The sequence below is a fragment of the Topomyia yanbarensis genome, chromosome 3 (assembly GCF_030247195.1).
Source record: "Topomyia yanbarensis strain Yona2022 chromosome 3, ASM3024719v1, whole genome shotgun sequence".
Classification (NCBI taxonomy): domain Eukaryota; kingdom Metazoa; phylum Arthropoda; class Insecta; order Diptera; family Culicidae; genus Topomyia; species Topomyia yanbarensis.
In genome coordinates this window covers 185,028,082-185,051,861 of record NC_080672.1, presented here as the reverse complement: position 1 = coordinate 185,051,861, position 23,780 = coordinate 185,028,082, and the positions used below count along the sequence as shown (strand labels likewise).

The 23,780-nt window shown below is 40.8% G+C and overlaps 1 protein-coding gene across 1 annotated transcript in view; it reads left to right on the top strand.

The window, feature by feature from the left end:
* Positions 1 to 23,780, top strand: part of LOC131687480 (WD repeat and FYVE domain-containing protein 3) — a 1,208,520-nt gene that overhangs the window by 153,471 nt on the left and 1,031,269 nt on the right. Inside the window, exon 2 of the mRNA XM_058971572.1 lies at positions 3,794 to 3,935. Within this exon, the coding sequence (XP_058827555.1) occupies positions 3,794 to 3,935 (142 nt within the window). The remainder of the gene's footprint in view (positions 1 to 3,793; positions 3,936 to 23,780) is intronic.

Below are 23,780 nucleotides of genomic sequence, written 5' to 3'. Positions count from 1 at the left end.
TAGAAAATTCAACTTTGGTTGCATCTAAATGCAGTAGTAGTAATACAGTAGTCTAGATAGCCCAAAAAATAGTAGTTTGCCATATTTTCTAAACTGCTAAGATGTAACGAGATGGAAATTTCGCTTTCGAGGTCTGGTTATTAGAGTGTTGAAATGATGATTGACATGATCCTATATCACGCCTCTTGGTTTAGAACCGAGCATATGAGCATAAGGTGTAATGTTTCTTCCTTCGAACCTCTTGCTCTCGTGTACATATTTATTACCATTTATTACCGCATTTTTTCCGAAGATATTAAACATTAGATAGTCCTTCCTGAGTTTCAAAAGAACTTGATAGTCTCCCCGATACTCGGACGTAACACATCACTCGATCCATAGTCGATTTGATCAAATATGTCGGTTTAGCTACAAACCCATATTCGTGTATTAGATCCCATAGGTGATCTCAATCGATTGTATCATATGCGGCTTTGAAATCTATAAACAGGTGGCACGTTGTAATTGCAACATTTTTGAAAGACTAGTCGAATCGAAAATATTTCGTTTGTTATTATGCATGCCCCAGTAAAACCTGCTCTGAATTCCCCATTTTTCTCTATGGGCAGCGGTGAACACTTTGTAGGTGGCATTCAGCAATGTGATTGACTGGTACTTGCAACAATCCAGCTTATCACCTTTGTTATAGACAGGACATGTGTACTACTCCCTCATTATTTTATATGAAGAGTAAACTGAACGAATTTCTATTCGAAAGGTTCAAGTCAGCAATAAGAACGTAGGGAAACGTATATCTGCAAAAACAAACACGGACATTTAAAAACTACAGCCATTTTCAAAATCTCTCGATTTAGCAGAAGCTTTTACTAGATCGAACAATCGACTAATGATACATATGCATACTATGCTGAAGTATGCTCTCCAAAATGTGATTTTGTGTAAAGGTTTGGGAGAAAAGTTCTTCATTTAAACATAGAATGAAGAATTTTGCTCCCAAACATTTACGAAAAATCACCTATAATTCTCACAAGCTGACATCAGCAGCCTGGTAAATATAAATATTTGAATTGTGCGTTTATTTCCCCGGCAAGCAGTTTATCGTCTATTTATTCTTCATTAGTGGGAGGGTAACCAAATTTTCACCTCTCAAGAACTTGCGAAAAGCTACTGACAATGCAGTATGGAAGCTCCACATCAACGGCATCCCTTATTATTGAACGCCCAGGCAGTTTAGTAACTATAATAACATATCGGAAAGAATGAAATATTCAAACCAACAGTCAACTATAGAAATCATCAATGAGGAAACACGTGGCTGCAACCATGCGGTAGCATGCGGCTAACCGACATTTGTGATTTCTTACCTGTTTCACCATTGTGCTATATGATCGGTGTAAAGTCAGACCGGACTAAGTAGCAAAATCTCAAAAGAAGAGAAAATAATAGGATTGAATCAAAAATTTCTTCTTCAGCTACATTTCATTTGCGCCAGATTTGAAAAATATTATCATTAGCATGAATTATGAAATGAATCCATTGCGAATAATACCGTAAAGAATGCAAAGATTCAATCTTTGTACACGTTTTTCTCTGTATCAATGTAATATCGCTTAGTCCGGTCTGGCACAAAACCGACATCTTGCATGCGCGTGCGCTTTGTATTCGTTTTCACTGAAGTTAGAATGGACTTACGGCATTTGGTAGAAATGCGGCTGCAAATATGGGTATTTCATCAACTTTACTAAAATATGAATAACTCAAAAACGAAGCATCGTAGCTATGTAATGTAAGCGAAAGAAAAATTCTACACAAAGAAAGCTACAATCCTATGCAATAATATGGAGTACTTTTGAATAAAATATCTGAGATATTTTGGTTCGAACTAGAAAATGCTAGCCGTGAGTAATCATCAAAATTTTAAAATTTTAGTTATACCAAAAAATAGCTTAATTCCTTGCGCAACTTTACACGAGAGGGATTGTTGATATCTTTTACGTAAAAGTTTTAAAAATTCGAGAAAGCGCCGCAGCCGATCCTGTAACCTTTTGCCTTAAATGAAGAAAGCATTCAACTCATCCATGGAAAAAATATAAAAAATTTACACTTGTAAGGAATAAATATCTCATATTGTGTTTTTCATTTTGCTGTCTCTCGTTGTAGTTATACGAAGGTATGCAATTGTATACGGCAAATCCTACCCTAATAAAAAAACTTGTTTTAATCCTCCTAGTGGTGCAATTGTGCCTTTCTCATTTATCCAAACTATGATTTAATAACTGATTACGTTCAATATAACATTGTGGAAATGTCTATAACATTCTTATTACACTAAAGCATACGTGAGTTCTCGACTATCACGAACCTGATAACAAACATGTCGACACTGACACACTTGATACAAACAAAAATATAATATTTAATTAGCTTAATCAGCGTGAGTTCAATGTTGTCATAAATTGAAATGCGGGACGGGGGGAAGGAAAGGTTTATAATTAGTGAGAGGGGGACGATGCGTCGGGAACCACCTAACTTATTTTGGTATCCGGGTGGATAAAGAGAAAGCAAATGTTAGGTTGGTTTGAGATGGATGGGTGTGAGAGTGCGTGGTGGGGAGGGTTGAGAGGGGGTGGAATAAATGGGGTCCAACACCGAATTGCATATTATACCTTCCATTTGAGACTAGATTAGTGAAAATTGGTTCAGTCATCACCGAAGTGGCTTTAGCTCTGGAATTGCCATCAGTGATCTAGGCCTGAGAATCGAAATAAATTAAAGTTCACTTCAACAGATTTTTAACCTATGAGGTATTACGATTGTAGCGGTTTATATGAGAAATTTCTATGTGACCGCAATAACTAACCTGTAACTCCGGAACCAAAAGTCTGAACTGATTAAATTTTATTAGCGGGAGTATTATGTCTTTCGTTTGATATCAAATTTTCAAAAATCGGTTAAGAGTTTGCTGGGAAATAGGTGTGACATTAGCTCAGGAACTTGGCGAGTTCCCCGGTGGCATCAAGATCCGTCATAGGTGGCTAATGTGGTCAAAACTACTTTGATTGGTCATTAGTGATCTAGCCCCGATTCCACTTATTGCTTGGATAATACACTGAACAGGTCGTTCGACTCATAAATCATACGATGTTTATTGGGGTAGTTATTTTTCCAACCCGAAAAAAACGAGCATTTGGTTGAAATCTCTACAATAAAGAAAGCAGTATCGTCTACTATGCCTAACGTACATTATGCCAACCGTCTATGATGCCTAATGTATATTATGCCGATTATCGTCCATTATGTCTAAGGGATAATTCATAAATTACGTTACGCAAAAATTGCTCAAAGTTGACTCACCTCCCCCATGTAACAAATTGTCACAAATTTCTCTATCCCCCTCCCCTAATACGTAACAAATTCTTAAAAAAAATTCTTCAGTAAAAACATGTTACATAACGTTATAGCTCACTCCCCCTTGCCCATATGACACAATTTGTCATACCTCCACTCCCCCGTGAAAGAATTACGTAATTTATTAATTGTCCCTAACGTACTTATGCCCAACGTACGTATGTCTAACGTTTTTATGCCTAACGTCGCGCTTCCACATACATACATACACAGAGACATTTTCGGATCTCGACGAGCTGAGACGAATGGTACATGGCACTCAACCATCTAGTCCGATTTTCACAGTGATTGCATAACCTTTTTATATGAGTAAGGCAAAATAAGTGTCTTTGTTTTTTACAATGCCCTACTGAAAACAGACTAAAGAGCGTATTTATGTTTTCAGAGGCTCGAACCAAAGCACGGAAGCGGCATCGAACAATATTGTGGAATTCCTGGAAATCAACGAAAATGAAGAAACGAGCACAGGTTGGATGCTATTGACTACTATTAACATCATGGCAGGCGGAGATAAATCCTTAATACAGGTACATAAAATATATTTTTATTTAAAAAATAAATATAATAAATATAGTCGTTCAAGCGTACGTGAAAAGTTACACGATCATATAACTTTTGAATTTAGCAGCCGTTTTTGTTAACTACCTGCGAGAATGTTACATGGAAGCATTCTGGCTATTACAAATACTCTGATTCGACCGCAATATTTGTACACATTAGTCTGACCCAAGAGTAAATTTTAGAACAGGCATTTGGCATTCGCCAATAATTTGGAGAAATTTTTTGCAAAATTAATTTTCAGTAGCAAACTTAAATTTGCAAACATATATTTGGCCTAATCGTGTTTAGCTTCAGGAGAAAGGTGATTCGACAGAATTTTGAAGCAGGTCGATTTTTTCATATAACATAACGAACATTTGGCAGAGCTACAATCAAATGCGAAGTGATGATGTCGCATAAGCTTTCTGGCAGCACATGCATATGCAATATCTTCAACCAAGCGATTAAAATTGACAACAAAAAATTATAGCGCAATTCTTTTTATTCAGATAGGTAGGTAATTTGACACGATGCTTGCGTTAGGTTTAAATGCCACAAAGTTTCAAGACTATGGGATTTACGATTTTTTTTAAATTCGTTTATTTGACACGACTCAGTGGTAGCTTAACGTAGCAGTGGATCTTTCATATGTTTACAATACGCAAAAAATAAAATTAAGTATTATTTATTATCCGTTGAATCTTGAGCGCGCAAATTTTTAAGCGCGCGGAGACTTTCTTTCGCGACGGAAAATCATTTGTCTGCTCGCCTACTGCGTCATGGGGATCATTTAATTCTTGGTGCTCGCGATCAGATGTTCTTTCCTGCTTCTTGCACGTCCGGGTGACCAGTGTAAATCTGCAGTTATTACTATTAATTTTTTGCCAATGATGCTTACAGTTGTTTTACGGGTGCTGGATGCTGCTTTTGCGGTTGTCAATACAGACAACAACAAGTCGTCGTCCAGTTCGCACGCGTTTATCATTCGCTCCAGGTGCCGCGCGCAATATTTTATTTAGTTTTCTATTAATTCAGCTTTCGTGTGTGTACATAATGAGTTGCGAAATTTGCACTTTCGACACTTCCGCCGATACAGTTATGTGAACGTATATAGGTTGTCCAAGAAAATTCCACGCCGCTTGTATTGGAGTGACTGTTCCAAGGGGATCAATCCGGAAGAAGGACAAGAGGGTGGACATCAACTCGTACCGTGCTGTGAATCATGTCAAGAATTGATGCAAGCCAAGATTGAGTTCAAAGGGCTTATTGAACAACAACAACTTCTAGAAACACAACTGCAAGCCAACACGGAAGTAATGCGCCGGCTCGCGTTTCAACTGGAGAAGCCCACCATAGTTCACGAAGCGATCGATGGCCTAGAAATTTTGCTTACTGCAATAAAACAGGTATTGATAGCAATAAACAAAAACAGCAGTTTGACTGGAAGTGTTGTTGCCATTAAAATCACATTACCTCGCTATTCGATACAGCAATGACGATAACAAAAAATATTGTCCATAGCACGCTGAAACGGTAACGTCAGAGCTATCAGCTGAACTGCGCACCATGAATGATGAAATAAGCCAGCTTAAAAAACTGTCTCTGGACACAGCGGCTAGTATTACTATGACGTCAAACCGGACGCTGAGGATTGATATTCTTGACGAGCTTAAGTCTCTGTCAGCGAACATATCCACCAGCCAAAACATCTCAAATTCTACGCTAACTATTGATATCCTTGACAAACTTAAGGCGCTTTCATCAAACATAACGGCAAGTCAAAACGCTACATCATCGCTTGATGTATGCCCCAATTTGGAAGCCGAATTGAATAACAACAAAAATATCGATAACTCATGTTGGCGCTTTTTGGTACGAGGAAGATATGGAAAGCAAACTGGAGCGGTTACGATGCACGCAAATTAAGAAACTTGAACCAGCAAAAACAGGCCGAAAAAGCTAGAAGACGTAAAAAAGATCGAGACGAAATAATAATAATAAAGTTTATGAAAGAAACAAAAGCACTACAAATTTTCTTCTACCTGATCAAGAGCAACTCGCAGCGACGCGCCACTCACGACTGCCAGTTAATAGTAAACATACGAGGAATACCAATCGCAGAATCACATTTAGGGCCGGTAGCACCCACTATAACAAAAATCATTCGAGTAGTCACCACAACAATAGTTTCCTGCCACCGGATAGAGTGCTTCTTGCGGCAGCAAAGGATCATTTCTCAGGACCCCCCACGAACTATAGGCCAACAATTCAGTTTCAAAGAGGTCTGACATTGAATCCCTATCCAGTGGATGATTTACCTCGGGCGACGCTGCAATTGCACCCAACATCGAATCGCTCGTCAACAGTTTTGTGTAAGGCGTGCCATTCTCAACATTCGTGTTTTCGACGATATTGACGCATTCCCTAGAAGAAGAAAACGACGGGGACACCGCAGTTTGCCAATATTCGACGCCATTTGAACGACAACAAAAAGAGGTAATCTCGACTCCTCAAGTAGAGTCGTCAGTAGAAATTTTAATGTGCTGTCAAAACTTTAATAGAAATCCAAAATGAATGAAATTCAAAACAAAATTTTAAGTAGCTCCTATACAATTATTTTGGCTACAGAAACTAGTTTGGATGAAAGTGTTAGAAGTGAAGAAGTTTTCGGAAGCAGCTACAATGTGTTTAGAGCTGATCGAGACATTCATATGTCTGAAAAGAAGTCGAGAGGAGGAGTTTTAATAGCAATTACATCAAAATTTAACGCTGAAATCATTATTACAAGGAAATTCAAAGAATTTTAGCATGTGTGGGTAAAAGATCACCTGGCAGGTGAAACACGTATATTTGCCTCTGTGTACTTCCCCCAAATAATGCCCGCAAAGATACATTTGAAAAGTTTTTTCTTATTGCCGAAGACATTATAACCAGGCTCCCCCAGAGGTAAAAGTTCATATTTATGGTAATTTCAATCAACGAAGCATTGACTTCATGCTATATTGTTATATAGCATTGTGCTTTCGCATAGGCCTGCTAAGCCAAGACAAGTTTCGGCTTCACTGTGTTTCATCGGCATAAACAGAACTTCTGCTCGGACGGGACATCACGTTTGATCAGTCGTTCGATTGAAACACAAAGTGTGTTTTAGTATTAAGAGATTTGCGTCAAGCTAATCTATTCCGACAAAAAGTTAGTGTCGGTTTCTGATGAGGCGAAGCCGAAACGCACCCGTGTAACATTGATTTCTTTCTAGACACTGAAAATGATGATGAAGGCGGCCGAAAGCCTCTCGGCCCTTGGGCAAGATGTGCGTAGCGTGAGACGCACCAACACGGGAGAAATGCTTCTGGTGCTGAAGCGAGGCGCACAATCTAGTGCGGTGTACAAGGCCTTGGCCCAAGAGGTCTTTGGTGAAGGCGCCCAAGTCAGGTCGCTAGGGGCGGAAACGATCTCCAGTGCAAGCATCTGGACGAGTTCACGACCGCAGAAGATGTCGTTGCTGCCGTTAAGGAGCAATGCGACGTGACAATCGAGCGGGCCTCTGTGCGTTTTAGAGAGGGACACTCCGGCACCCAAGTAGCCTATCTCAGGCTACTGAAGGTGGATGCCAAAAAGGTAACCGAGAAAGGTAAGCTGAAGATCGGCTGGTCGGTATGCCCAATTAGCGTACCCCAGCCGCCTTCAGTGGATAGGTGCTATCGGTGCCTTGAGTCCGGCCACATATCCTACGAGCGAAAAGGGCATAGACAGGAGCAAACTATGTCGTCGCTGCGGCGAGGAGGGGCATAAGGAGCGGGGTTGCACTAAGGCACACAAGTGCCTTATCTGCACCGCTAAGAAGCAAGCCCATAAACATGCTATGGGCGGACCTTCGTGTCCCTTCGGTGAGGTAAATAAGAAGAAGCCGTGAACGTCACACAGCTAAATCTTAACCATTGTGCAGCAGCCCAACAGCTGCTGTGGCAGTCGGTCTCGGAGTCGAGGACAGATGTCGCCCTCCTATCAGACCCGTACAACATCCCTGCCGGCAACGGCAATTGGGTGTCGGACGGGTCTGGAATGGTGGCAATCTGCACAACGGGACGGTTACCGGTTCAAGAGGTAATACACTCCTCCACCGAGGGTGTTGCGATTGCCAAGATCAATGGTGTGTTCTACTGCAGCTGCTACGCTCCACCAAGGTGGCCCATAGAACAGTTCAACCAGATGATCGACAGGCTCTCGTCAAACCTAGTGGGTCGGAAACCGGTAGCCATAGCGGGAGACTTTAACGCTTGGGCAGTGGAGTGGGGCAGCCGCTGTACAAATAGCAGGGGTCAAGCGCTAATGGAGGCGCTTGCGAAACTCGTTACTGTGCTAGCTAATAATGGCTCCGCTAGTACATTCCGTAGGCGTGGATTGACGTAACATTTGCCAGCCCGAGTCTAGTTCCAGGTATGGAATGGAGGGTAGACGAAGGCTACACCCATACCCAATCAGAAATTCACATCAAAATTATATCAAAATAAGATATTATATCACGGCAAAATATATATCTCTGTTTGATATAAAATATAGCTGGATAGTTGTTAAAATATCAAGTTTTTATACCAAGAAAATGTATCGGTTGTATCTTATTATATCTCAGTCTTTTTCAGTATAATGTATTTTGGTTGTTTCTTGGTTTGATAAAATATTTATATCACACAAACGGATATTTAAGATATTTTATATCTAATTGAGCGCAGTAAATATATCTGAAAATATCAGAATTTTATCACAAAAATCAATTTTTTTATTATTTTTAATTAATAAATCAAATATTTTCTTGTGAAAGATAATTCATTATTCTCTTTAGTACAAGTGTCTCTCAAAAAATGTGCATTTAATTTCCCTGTGTTACTAATTTTATAATTTTTATTACCGACGCAGCTATTTGTTAGAACTCGCAGTTAGTTCAGCATATAATTTTAAAATTTATTCATTTATTTTTTCGAAGGCGTTCCTGTTTTTCACTTCACATCCTTCACAGTTTTAAGGGACCATGCATAAATGACGTAGCATTTTTTGAGTGATTTTTAACATCCCCCTCCCCCATCGTAGCATTTTGTCACAAACCTCTAAATACCCACCTGGTAATTACGTAGCTTGACGGTAACTCTCCCCCCCCCTCTGGACCCCGTAAAAATAAAAAAACGATGTTAGATGAAACGGGTAAGATTGTCGTGATATCAGGTCAACCCCTATTCCCCTTAAAAAAACTACGTAGCATGACATGACCCCCTGTCGTCACACAACATCACAAAATACAAAACTCCTCCTCCCCTATATAATGCTACGACATTTATGGATGATCCCTTAAAATGCATGTTCCTATTCTTTCGTATGTTCTTCTCTCTTTGACTCTTCTTTAGTAGTTTACCTGCACTTGTTACAGGTTTTGCTTCCATTCCTGCTCTTTCAGCTTGTCATATGCCGAAACCTATCTAATCAAATCTTTAAAACTACTTGCTGCTTCGTGGCACTACATCGGAACATTTTCTCTGTTGTGATCTGTAATCATCGAGTAGCTTTACAAAGCGTACATTATCTTATGTATTTACATTCCAACATATGACAAGACAAGACCACTAGTAATGCGATTTGGAGCCAGTTCTTGGGAGGATCCATCTCTGGTGATATCGTTATAGCTTTGCCAAACTGTCTTGGAAAGATAATATTTTGTTGTATATACTATGTTGAAAAGATACGATATGGTTGATATAAATATGATATATTATTTGATATAATTATTGACAAATCAAAACATGATATAATTTTAATTTAGTCTTAATTCGTTCCAAACGACATATATCAAAATTATATTGTTATATGATATAAATATCAAATCAAGAAATAATTTTGATATTTTCTTGATATGATTTTCTGATCGGGTAGCGATCACTTAGCAATCCGCTTTAGGATCAACTATGGTGTGCAGCATCCGAGGGCGGGAGATCCCTGTCAGGTACGCGGGTGGAAGTTCAATCACTTCGACAGCGAAGCTTTCACCGCGGCCCTGGGACTGGAGGCCAACACCGACAGTCTAAGCGGGGATGCGCTGGTAGCTGTTCTATCACGCGCGTGCGACGCCACTATGCCGAGAAAAACACTGCCAAGAAACGGCAGATGCCCGGTATACTGGTGGAGTGCCGAGATTGCAGCTCTACGGTCAGCCTGCCTCAGAGCTAGAGGTAGGATGCAAAGAGCTCGCACCGAGGATGCAAGAGAGAACCGCCGTGAAGTGTTTCGAGCTGCGAAATTGGCCCTTAACAAGGCCATTAAAAGCAGCAAGAGAGCGTGTTTCGACAACTTGTGTGAGAGTGCCAACGCGAATCCGTGGGGTGACGCCTACAGGATTGCGATGGCCAAGACCAAAGGCTCTTCACCCCCAGAACGGTCTCCGGACCGGTTGGCAACGATTATCGAAGTACTCTTCCCGCCTCGAGCCACAAGCCCCTGGCCACCTGCACTACGAGACAGTGCGGGCACGGCCGAAATGGTGGCTCCAGTGATGAATGAAGAACTACTCGCAGTGGATAAATCCCTAGCAATGAACAAAGCTCCAGGGCCGAATGGAGTTACAAACAGCGCTCTCAAGGCAGCGATTATAGCGAACCCGAACATGTTCAGGCTAGCTATGCAGAGGTGCCTTGACGAGTGCCGTTTCCCCGATAGATGGAAAAGGCAGAAATTGGTGCTGTTGCCGAAGCCCGGGAAGCCGCCAGGCGACCCATCGGCGTACAGACCAATCTGTCTGATCAACACGACTGGCAAACTGCTTGAGAGGATTATCCTCAACAGGCTAGCCCCGTACGCGGAAGGTACGGACGGCCTGTCAAGCAACCAGTTTGGCTTTCGGAAGGGTAAGTCCACAGTGGATGCTCTCAACTCAGTGATAAAGACTGCCGAGATAGCGATCCAACGAAAAAGGCGAGGTATTCGATACTGTGCGTTAGTGATACTTGACGTGAAGAACGCATTCAACAGCGCAAGCTGGGATGCCATCGCGCTCTCGTTGCACCGGCTTAGCCTACCGGTCTGTACCGGATCCTGGAAAGGTACTTCCAGAATCGCGTACTGCTATACGAGACCGATGCCGGTCAGAAAAGGGTTCCGATTACCGCCGGAGTCCCGCAGGGCTCGATCCTAGGCCCGGTGCTATGGAACCTCATGTATGATGGGGTTCTGAAACTGAAGTTCTCTCCGGGGGCTTTGCCGACGACGTGGAGGTCTACGGGGAGTCAATCCCTGAGGTAGAACTAACCGCAGAACACGCGATCAGCACGGTGGAGGAATGGATGAGCGCGAGAGACCTGGAGCTCGCTCATCATAAGACGGAGGTAGTTATCGTCAGCAACCGCAAGTCGGCACAACATGCAGTTATCCATGTGGGAGAAGTCGCTATCACTTCACAGCGAAGTCTGAAGTCTCTCGGAGTCATTATAGACGACAAGCTGACCTTCGGCAGCCATGTCGACTATACATGCAAGAGAGCGTCGACGGTTGTTGCGGCTCTATCGAGGATGATGTCCAACAGCTCAAAGGTGTGCGCCAGTAGACGTAGGTTACTGGCAGGCGTTGCCGTACCCTTCCTCAGGTATGGCGGCTCGTCCTGGTCAAGAGCACTAAGGGGAAACCAGTTACCTACAGAAACTGGAGAGCACCTACCGCATGATGTGCCTCAGAGTGATATCTGCCTACCGCACGGTATCACACGATGCATCCTGCGTGATAGCGAGCATGATGCCAGTCGGGCTGGTCATTCGGGAAGATGAGGAGTGTTTCGAGCTACGTGGAAAGAGGAGCCCGCGAGCGCACCAGGGTGATCTCGGTCGCCAGATGGCAGCGTGAGTGGGACAACTCCTCGAAAGGTAGGTGGACCCACCGGCTGATACCTAGCATATCGAGCTGGGTGGGAAGACCCCATGGGGAAGTTCACTTCCACCTGACACAATTCCTGTTAGGCCATGGCTGTTTCCGACAGTACCTCCACAGGTTCGGGCACGCGGAGGTCCCAGCCTGCCCGGACTGCCCAGGTGTAGACGAAACTGCCGAACACATATTGTTCGTATGTCCTCGGTTCGACGTCGAAAGAAGAGCAATGCTTGACGTCTGTAGCGTGTGTTTTTTGACACATTCCATGCGCTCATTCACACAAACCCTGACCTTCCCGACATTCAAAAGTTTCACTATCTGTGGGCATCGGTGAAGGGTGAAGCAGCTGAGCTAATCGAGTCGGTTGATATTAGTGCTGCAGACTATGCATCCACTTGGGATATGCTAGTAAAGCGATATTCAAACGAATATCTAATGAAAAAAGACGTTTACAAGCGTTATTCGATATTCCTCGAATGGAATGTGAAACCGCAACTTCGCTCCACAAGATCGTCGACGTTTTTGAAAGGCATGAGAAAGGGCTGAATCAAATGGGGGAGCCAACTGATCAATGGAGCACCATTTTGGAACATTTGCTGTGTACACGTTTACATGACGACACGCTTAACGCATCTATTCTGAGGCAACCTACTTATAAAAATCTTGTCGAGTTTCTGCATCGAAGAAATCGTGTATTGGAATCGATCTCAGTAAACCACCAGTTTATCGCATCGCAACCCGTTGTATGTTCACATGTGTCCACTTCAAAATTCGCCGCTCGAAATAATCAGCCAAGCTACGCTTCAAACAATGTTCTGAAATGTCATGCCTGCGAGCAGCGACACCCGCTGTTGAAATGTTTCAAGTTTTCTAAAATGTCCCCTGTCGACCGGTTGAACGTTATCAACTCGAAACGTTTATGCTTGAACTGCTTTCGTGCAACCCATTTCGTCCGTGATTGTCCGTCCCAAGACAGCTGCAGAGTATGTGGTAAACGACACCACACTATGATTCATCCTGGTTATGATGAGAGTCAACCTCGATCTACGTACACTGATTCAAGATCAGCCAGAACACCTACACATGCTTCTGTGAACGTAACCCAGTATGAAGAAGACCAGGCTGAAACTGTTATATCCGCTACGACCGCTGTCAGTCAACCCGATGCATTATGCTGTGTGTCTTTAAGAGCGAGAGAGAAGAACGTATGTATGCCTACCGCAGTGGTATCGGTGGTCGATTGTTATGGAAAGGAACACTTTGCACGCGCAATTTTGGACAGCGCATCACAGGCTAATCTGATGACGGAAAGAATGGCTCAACTACTCAGGTTAAGACGGAGCAAAGTAAACCTGCTCGTGAATGGAGTTGGGGGACATCCAAAACTGGCAACAGAGTCTGTCACAACACAGATCCGTTCCAGAAGGAAACAATTCGCAACCAACATTGACTTTATTATTCTCGAGAAAATTATCCCGAAACTGCCGGCGCAAACCGTTTCCATTGAAAATTGGAAGATTCCCGACGACGTCCTTTTGGCTGACCCTGAATTCAACCGTAGCAGTGAGGTTGATTTGCTGATCAGCAATGAGCACTTCTTCACATTTTTCACATCCTCCGCCAGAATTGAGTTGTCCAAATCATTACCATTTCTTGTTGACAGTGTTTTTGGGTGGCTTGTGTCCGGTGCCCTAAACATCGAGCCAGCAGTGAGCAATGCCATCTCTTGCAATATTACGACGGTCTCATTGAATTCGCTTCACGAAAACCTGGAAAAATTCTGGAGTATTATATCAAAACTGTTTCGAGAATGCCCGATGGACGATACATAGTCCGCCTTCCACGTCACACAAACTTTGAGACTATGATAGGCGAGACAGAAGCGATTGCTAGAAGACGATTCGAACTGTTGGAAAAACGACTAGAAAAATCTCCGGAGCTAAAGGGCGAATACCATCGTTTTATGTCGGAATATCTTGCTTTGGGCCATATGCGACCTGTTCAAAACAAAGATTCTGCTCCAATAGCATGTTACCTCCCACATCATGGTGAAGGTGGCCAAGAAGCAGATGTATCGACAACTGGGAAATACTCGACTCAATTTCGAGGATATGACGACGTTACTTTCACAAATTGAAGCCAGCATGAATTCACGTCCGCTGGTCCCTATGACGGAAGATCCAAGCGATCTATCATGCTTAACGCCTGCGCATTTCCTAATAGGAGCAAGTCTTCAAGTTCTACCAGAGCCCGATATACGGCATATAGTTCTAAGAAGATTAGATCACTACCAGCACCTGCAACAATTGAATCAACAGTTTTGGCATCATTGGAGAACGGAATACTTACAAGAACTACAGCGCACCACGAAAATGTGTAACCCGAACACCGATTTTCTACCCGGGAAGATGGTTGTAATTGTCGACGAACATCAAATTCCAGTTAAGTGGCCGCTTGCAAGAAGCGTCGCGTTGCATCCAGGAGAAGATTCCCTCAGCCGTGTTGTGTCGCTCAGAACCAGCAGAGGTATCGTCAGGCGTCCAATAACAAAAATATGCCTGCTTCCAATCGAAAATGCAGAGCAGTCGACGGAGGAAGGACAGTCAACCCACAACCAGTCCATAGAAGAAGAGGAGACAGCAAGAGCCATGGAGGAACCAACCTCAGAAGATAATTTTATTGTAGCACGTGGAATGATGTGAACACAACTTTGTAGTTTTAGAATGATTTTTTATATGAACTATCATTGAATTGTAAATCATAGTGTTAGTGATAGTGCGGTGGTAGCAGTCATAGCAAAAGGGAAATTATTATTATAGCAATCAGTGCATAGTTCACTTATGGAATAAGGTAGCCTGTAGAAATAATTTTGAAATATTGTATTTCAAGGTGGGGTGGATGTTTGAATTCGTGTATTTTATAGCATGGGTGCCGAACCCTCAAAGGGAAAATTATAATTTTCGCATACATGCATACAAACTAATAAGACGGTAGCCAACGAATGCTGTACTGAAAGGGAAGTTTGTAGTTTGAAATATATCGCCATCGTGAACGGATCGTTTGATTGAAATATAACCAGTTATTCGAGCTAGAATTGTTTCAATAAAGTATAGTAGTGCGCAGGCATGGGAAAAATCATTTCACGAAACGATCAATTTGAAATCATTCACCAACATGCTCTTACTGTGAAACCCGATCTCGGCAACCCTTCTTGGGCAGAGTTACGCGTTCATGCGAAAGCGAGAAGCAAAACACAGAACTGAAAAAAAGTGACAGCGCCCAGCTATGATACATTCTTCATCGCATACGTAGTGTTTTGAATGAAAGCAGAAAGGATCGCAAATGAATGCATTCTTTCATTCACAAAGATTCATTTCAAAACATTCACCGGATCGTTCTAATAAAAAAAAACTTGTCGTTCTTGTTTATAGACCTATGACATTTTCGCTTGGTGATCTCTTATTGTTGAATAAGTAGTTTGCAATGTGCTGGTGGAGAAAAAACTTAAAACGATTCCGTGCATATCACAATATCAATTTCAAGTGGATTGTAGTGCAATCTACTTCTCAACATTGTTTATAGTGTACATTTGCACTATAAAGTTGACCTAACCCAACCAGAGAATACAATGTCACATTCATTTGTGAACTAAAAGTTGATTCACTTGTGAATGTTTACAGTACAATCTTCCGATTCAATCCGCGAATGAAGAACACGATCTTCTTCATTCAACATAGTACGTGTCATTCTTTTACTTGGCTCACATCTTCGGAAGTTCATTTCTACCTACGTTCAGTTGTGTTCTTTTGGAGAGTTTTAGTCGGATCGTGAATGAACGACTGGCTGCTGTCAAAGCAATGAGCGGATTCGCCAAGAATCATGCGAATGAATGATAATTCCCATCCCTGGTAGTGCGGATTCCCCGACTTATTTGAATTGATTTTCCGGATCCTTGTGCACCTGATCATTTCATGCAATTATTCCGGCAATCTCTGGTAGCCGCTATTTAGATTCGTTCGATTGACTTTTGCGATTGACGTCGCATGACGAACCTGGAAATCGCCAGAAACCAACACAACAGGGTCCAACAGTTTCTTTTATACATCTATTAGTTTGATTTTCCATTATTAATGTATACCAAAATAGTATTGTTCAATTCATATACTTCTAGTCAAGCTCTTTGCATTTTTTTTTCTTTATTCGGCATGTTATGATTTCTTTTATTAGTATATCTCCACTATACACTATCTATGCTCATATAGGTACAAACGCTCGTGGCCTTCGCGATAACACAAACCTGGCCACAAACGCGACCATGCAATTGCAATAATCCACACATACTTACGCCCGCGATTTCGCCTACATGATAAAACCCCGGTAGTTAAGTAAACGTAGCATCTCTAAACTTCCAAACGTGGTCTCAAACATTAACCCACCACTCGCGCGATCATGAAACGGTCACGTCCGGAAGTCTTGCTTCGGTCCTAGCAGTCTGGACTAATGTCTTCAGTTGAACCAATCAAAAAACTGATGCTCATATTCACTAAACAACACGTTCCATGGTGACTTGACCTGGAACTCCAGTGATAAGGGATACGGACTCTCTTCTACCATCTGTACCATACACTAAAAATTAAGCGTCAGATTCACGGTCTGCGCGTGATCAAACAAGAATACATGTTACATCGTTATAAAATCAAAATTATACACGCGAAGTCACATACACGTGACAAACACGGTAATATACAAATGCTTGAGCCTTTCGCGGCCATACCCGGCACTCGCGATCTCGTAAACATGATAACATCCCGGTGATAAAGTGAATGTTTCAGCTCCTATCAATTTTTAAACGCGGTCTCAAGCGTGAACCTAAAAACTCCCACGGTCACACGATCATGAATCGGTCACTTCCGGATGTTTCTATCCTTGATATCAGCAGACTAGGTCCATGCCTTCAATTGGATCAATTAAAAAAAGAAGCTCTCATATCCACTGGACACCACGTGGCGACATGACCGAGGACTCTAGTGATATGGGGTAACTTACTCCCTGTCAGAATGTGAATTGTACACCAAAAACTAACAATCAGAATGAAGGACCGCGTGACCATCCAATAACGCACGCGTATATAGGAAATGCCACACGGTTACAAAATCCAGTCTTGTACACGCGAAGTCACATGAACGCGAACACACGTGACAAACACGTTAACATATGAACGCTTAAGCCCTTCGCGATTAACAATGCACACCTACGTTCGCGATGGCGCAAGCTAAATAACACCCCGGTAATGAGGAGAACGTGTTAGCACTCACGAAGCTTCAAACGCTGTCTCAAACACGAACCTACAAACGTCCGTTTTCGCGCGTTCATGAATCGGTCACGTCCGGAAACCATTACTCTCTATCCTAATAACTTAGGTCTATACATTCAGTAGGACCAATCAAAAAATAAAGCTCATATCCACTAGACAACACGTTCCATGGCGACATCACCGGTAACTCTAGTGATATGGAAAATCTCACTCTCTTTTAGCATCTTAGCCGTATACCAAAAATAAAGTATTAGATTCACGGTCCGCGCGCGATTCTCCAAGAACACACGCAAATATGCGAAAGGCACACGGTTATATAATAGAATTTATACACGCGAAGTTACATACACGTTAGCACACATGCACACGCGATCGAACACGTTAACGTACAAATGCTCGAGCTCTTCGCGATGATACACGCGATCGCGTGTCCCTACGCCCGCACATACCTGAACCGCACAATGAATATCACATTCAGAATCACGGCACACTACAATTGACCTAAAGCAGTGTTTCAGTGGGCGACATTGCCTGTCTCGTCTGCAAATCATAGTATGTGATTCTGGCGGGGAGCCCTTCCGAGAACCTAGCTCTACAGCTCCAGTAGGACAACTCTCGAAAAAAGTCATTCAGTACATTTAACTAAAATATGTTTGTACATACATCGATAAAAAATTTCTCAGCTTTCCAATGAAACTGTTGAAATAACGATTTTAAGCACTTACAAGTTCATTACAGGTAAAGTTTAGTAATGAAGTTACAAAGAAACGAGAAGAGGTAGGAATATGATGTTGAAGAACAAATTGTGAATAGTCTTAAAACCCGATTTTTGGATAAACCTTATCAAAGACACTAACTTTTAACTACTTTATGACTAATAGGCAATTAAAACTAATTAACTGAAATGCGAAGTATACTTTTCGAGTTAGAGGCATTTTTACGCTTGAAGTTTATTTCCGATTTTTATATTCTAATATATTTGAAACGAAACGGATGATACAAAGCATGTTCTGTCCTTGCGACTTTTATTTTCGGGTGCTCAAATGTGATCTTAATATTTTTCCCGGATATAGTTCTGATTCGTTTCCTTACTTCTTTTGGAGGAGTGTGTTCGTTTATTGTGGAGATATATTGTTGCCATGATTTTTGTTTTTCTTCTTCTATGATCTTTCTTGTTTCGTGCCTATGTTTGCGAAAGATTTCTTGGTTGATTGAGTAGTCTGGATGGTGCGTGTGTGCGTTTTTGAGTTTTCGGAGGGATTTACATCTCTGTTTTACTGCTTGCTTGACTCGTTCATTCCACCATGGTAATGCTTTTGTTGTTGTTTTTTCTGATGTTTTAGGGATTGCTACTGTGGCCGCTTCTTCGATGCAGTTCGCAAGTACTTCGATGGAGTATTCTGTGTTTGGCGGAATTCGTATATATTCCGGTCCGCTTCTTCTTTTTTCCATTTGGGGTATTGTTTGTAGGAGATGTTTTGTTGAGCCTATCCTATTGTTGTTGGGAAGTGCGAGTTCCGGGCTGCAGTGTGAATGAAAGTGATTTGTCCATCGTTGAGTTTATTATTTCTTTTTCTCTGGTGTCTTGAGATTTTGATCGCCATTGCGAGTGGTGAGCATTTATGTCTCCACTGATGATTATCGGCGTGGGTAGTAGATTAATTATTCTGTCGAGTTCATCTGTGCGTATTGGTGAATTTGGAGGTAGGTATATTGAGCCAATCTTCATTTTGTAGGGCATTGCCACTTGAATGGCGATGATTTCTAAGTGTCACTTTAGTGGTATGTGTGAGAAAGTGATTCCGTTTTTGACGTAGGACTACGTCTTTGTTTTCGATATAGGGGTGCACGTTGCAAATTCTACAAAAATGGTATGTAACGAAAAGTGGTCCAATTTAAATTTTCAAATTTTTTGCGCATGTCGCCCCGAAATACTTCTAAGAATAGATTCCAATAGATAAACCCAAAGATTTTTGATATCATGGCATTAAAAATTTAAATAATGAATAACCTAGTCAAAATATCGCGCATTTACACACAGAAGATAGCGCTTCCCTAGTCCAGCACGACAGATTTGTGTACCTAGCGCACTACGCTTCTATGAATGACGTCATCATCGACTATTTAAACGGACGGATTTCGCCGAAGCAGCTCAGTCGCCTGTTGAGCGGCAGGCGAAGCAGATCACTGCGCTGTGTGCTTTTACAGCCAGTGTAGCTGAGTTAGAAGTCCGTTACACTGCCTGTGGAGGTATACTACCCAGTGAATGCGAATGAGCTTGTCCGTATGCTATCTTTTGTGTTGTGCTCGTTTCCAGCACACTTATGTATAATTATTCGTACACAAAATAGTTTGTACATGCGAGCTCCATTTGCAAACACAGTTAACATAGTGTCGTGGTATTAGTTGTCTCTTTCGTTCTACCCATCATCATCAGCGTTGATTCATTTTGCTTTGTGCGCTTGGGTTTAATGTTTGAGGCGAATGTGTAGGTAGATAGATCTAATTTGTTACTAAATTGCACAACGAAAGTTTATTATTTATGTTCGATCAATTCATTGATTCATTTCCCCATCACGTGATTCATTTCCACTCAGCCTATAGTACTTTGATTCTACTAATAGGTACATACTACAAAGCCTATTTATGAATGAATACACTGCCACTTGAAAAACCGTTGCAAAAACGCATCTTGTGCATATATAAAATCGTTTTCGATTCTTATATATTTATAGTTTCGATATATGATTAAGACCACTACATTCGCTATATTTGTATGCGTACTTTAGGAAAGTTATAATAATGGCAAAATATAACTAGAATGCTTGGTCTATACATGAAATGTTATTATATTGTCTAAAATTTGATTTTTATCACTGGTCCGGGTTTTTTACCACACACAATCGAAAAGGTTTTACAAGCTAATCTTATTCTATAAAGATTTAGTTCCAAATATTAGTTCAATCACAGTTTTCTGTCTTCTTTCTTCAGATCTTGTAACTTTAGAAGGGATTGCCAGCCAGAGACTTATATGCTACAACATAACTCACCGATGATGATTGGGTGCTGTGACTCGTTTTCCTCACCTTTCCTTATTGGGTCGATTTCCGTCTTTAGATTTGTTTGTGTTGATCTGTTGTACGGTGTACTGAATTTGAACATTTGAGTAAACTATTCAGTTTCTTTTGCCAGAATATATTTTGTGTTGTAAGCAATTGTGACCTAGCCTTAAGTTCGCGTAACGGTCACAATTCCCCACCTTCACCTAAAAATGTGAATTTTGCAGATTCATATTTTTTTAAAGTTATATTGTAACTCATCTGTCCATGAACAACTAGCCCTTATAAAATCACAGGCCTTTATTCAGTATTACCAAAGTAGTTCTTTTTCCTTAAATTTTGTATGCTATGATAGGTTGACACTGTGGATGTAGTCATGATTTAAAATAAGTTTTTGGTCAAGTGAAACAAATAAAAAAAAGTATAATACTTGCGAAATATTTGAGAGAATATTCGATTGCGAACAAAAATCTGAATCCCTTAGAACTTCAGCACGTAAACAGATTGTTCTATATTGACATCAGTGCACCGTCGTGCCCGAACAGAAAACAATAAAAATAGTCTGGTTTGCGCTATGGTTTTTTTTGTTGAGATTCTTTAAAAAAATTCACTTAAGACGACAGGGACTTCATTTGTAGATTCTTTGTTAAGGAGCTGTCTCTTAACAAAGGTCCATGTGGGGTTTATAGGGATGACAACGTAAGATGGCAGGGGCAATCATGAATTCCTTGTCAAGGAGCTGCCTCTTGAGAAGGGCCAATTAGGGAATAAAAGGGTATTCAAAGGGATTTTTTTACACTATCACAATCTTTTCTAAGAGGGAATTTTAGTGAGTTAATCGATTTGGTTCTATTTCAAAAAATTGATGTAGACATTTAAACACGTAAAAATAAATAAATTGAAAGTTCACCTGATCAAGCTGGAATTAAATCTTGTGCTGCAAATATTCCTAAGTACTTTCCATCTTCATCCTCCAACTCATATGAGCTCGCACCTTTCTTAGCTCTTATCTTGCATGGTACATAAACTGGGCCTAACTTTGCCGCATAATTTTCCGCTGCACAAGACAGTTTAAAGTTTTTCTTATAAACAGCTTGTCCTATCTCGTACGTATTTGGGACTCCTTTGTGACGAGAGTCGTAATTTCGCTTATATATTGCATATTGATTTTCATTGTTCTCCTGCACCTTTTCAAGTAAATGGATCTATCATTTTTCTCCTTCTGGAAACCAAATCCAGAACTGGATCATTCGATTCATCCTGAAGCCGAGAATGATCTGAGCCATCCATTACAAGTTCAAAGCCATGAATTATGAAAAACGGCGTAAATCCTGTGGAGTTGTGTTTAGAATTGTTTAGAGACAATTCGATTTCGATTTGATTTTTGAATTCCAGAGCTTGTGATTGTCTTGAGTATAAGTACGAATGCATGCCAGAATAGTTCTGTTGACTCTTTCTACAGGATTGTTTTGACAGTGTCTTCTACTATTTAGAAAATGTTGCACCTTATATTGAGCTAATAGATTCTTTAAATCATTTGAAGTGAACGTAACTGCATTATCCGAAATCACAGTTTGAGGAATTCCATAGGGGAGAAACCATTCGTTTTTCACAATGTCAATTAAACTTTTACTAGAAATTTTCTTAACTGGGAAAAGCCTTGTCCATTTACTAAAAATATCCATGATAACTAAGAGATCTGTATTTCCATGCGTACTACGGACAAATCCACTTACATAATCCATTGCAATCATTTGGAATGGCTTACTCGCTGGTTTCTGTGTTCCTAAGGGGGGAATAGTTGGAATGGTAGCATATTTTGACTGTTTACAAATTTTGCAACTTGTAAGAAAATTTTTCACGTCTATGTGCATTTTGGGCCAATAAAATTTTAATTTTAGTTTTTCTAAAGTTTTTTCCGAACCTAGATGCATTAGTTTTTCGTGGCTTTCTTGAATAAGACGGTCTTTATGGTCTGGTGGAACAACTGTTTTCCACTCATACCCCACATCACAAAATTCAGTATTTGCAGCTACAAACTTCAGTAAATTGCCCTCCTCGATTTTAAAATCAGGGTATGATTCCGGATCATTCTGTGCTTTATTCTTTAAGTCATTATACCATGACGACGTGGATTGCGCAAATAAAGCCTCGACTGCTCTGGTCATTGCATCACAGACAACATTTTCTTTGCCTTTCCTATGTTTGACAGTCATATCATACTCCTGAAGTTTGATAGACCATCTTGAAAGTCTCGAGCTTGGTCTCCATTTATTTTGGCATACAAATGTTAAGGCTGAGCAATCTGTGATTAGGGTGAAATGAGAACCATCCAGATAACTCCGAAAATGTTCTAAAGTTTGAATGACTGCCAGTGCTTCCTTTTCGGTTGCAGCATAAGATTTTTCAGCAGAATTCAACTTTTTTGAAAAATACGCTATTACATGTTCTTTATTGTTGGTACTTTGAGTCAATATCCTCGCTAAAGCCAAGTCACTGGCATCTGTCTGAATTGTGAATTCTTTCGACCAATCCGGATTGGTTAATACTGGATCAGACATAAGATTTTCTTTGATCATATTGAAAGAATTCTCTTCTAACAATGTCCATTTTACTCTACGAGGATTGCCTTTCAATAAATCTGTTATTGGGGCCGTTAGCCCACTGAAATCGGGGATAAAGTTGCGGTAATAACCTGCCATCCCGACAAAACGACGAATTTCGCGCGGTGTTGATGGACGTTTATAATTTGATATCCACTTAACACGATCCGGATTCGGCTGCAAGCCTTTTTCCGACAAAATAAACCCCAGGTATTTCACTCGACTCACACAAAATTTACTCTTATCATAGTTGATCGATAAATTAGCTTCGTTCAAGCATTGTGCTAGAATATTCAAATATTTTAAATGTTCCTCAAACGTGGTTGTCGCAATAATAATATCATCAAGATAAGCAAAAATAAATGGCTCAAATTTCCCTTGCTTAAGCACTTTATCAATTATTTTGCTCATCGTAGCATTAATAAGTCCAAACGGTAATCGTTTGAATTGGTATAATCATTTCCCCAAAATTTTAAAACTTGTATATTTCCGACACGATTCTTTCAAATTGACATGGAGAAATTATTCTTTCAAATCAATAACAGAAAAATATTTGCATTTTGGTAAATTACTCAAAACTCGTGGCGCGTTCGACAAAGGGTAGGCATCCCTAACAGTGATTTGATTTAACTTTCGGGCATCAAGAGAAAGTCTAACTTTCCCATCAGTTTTCTTCACAGGGACTACTTGTAAAGCCCAGTCTGAATTTGACTCTTCTATCACTCCAGTTTTTAACAATCTGTTTATTTCCACATTTAATTCCCGTTGTATTTTAGGTGACCACGGATGTGGATTCAAGTGAATAGTCTTATCCTCTGATAAAATTATTTCATGCTCTAGTACGTTACATGTCTCTAAGTATTCATCACCATTGGCTCGTTTAAATTTTAATTTTATGCTGTTCAATTCATTTTGCTGTTCTTGATTCAGGTTTAAGACAGATTCATCACTAGGCAA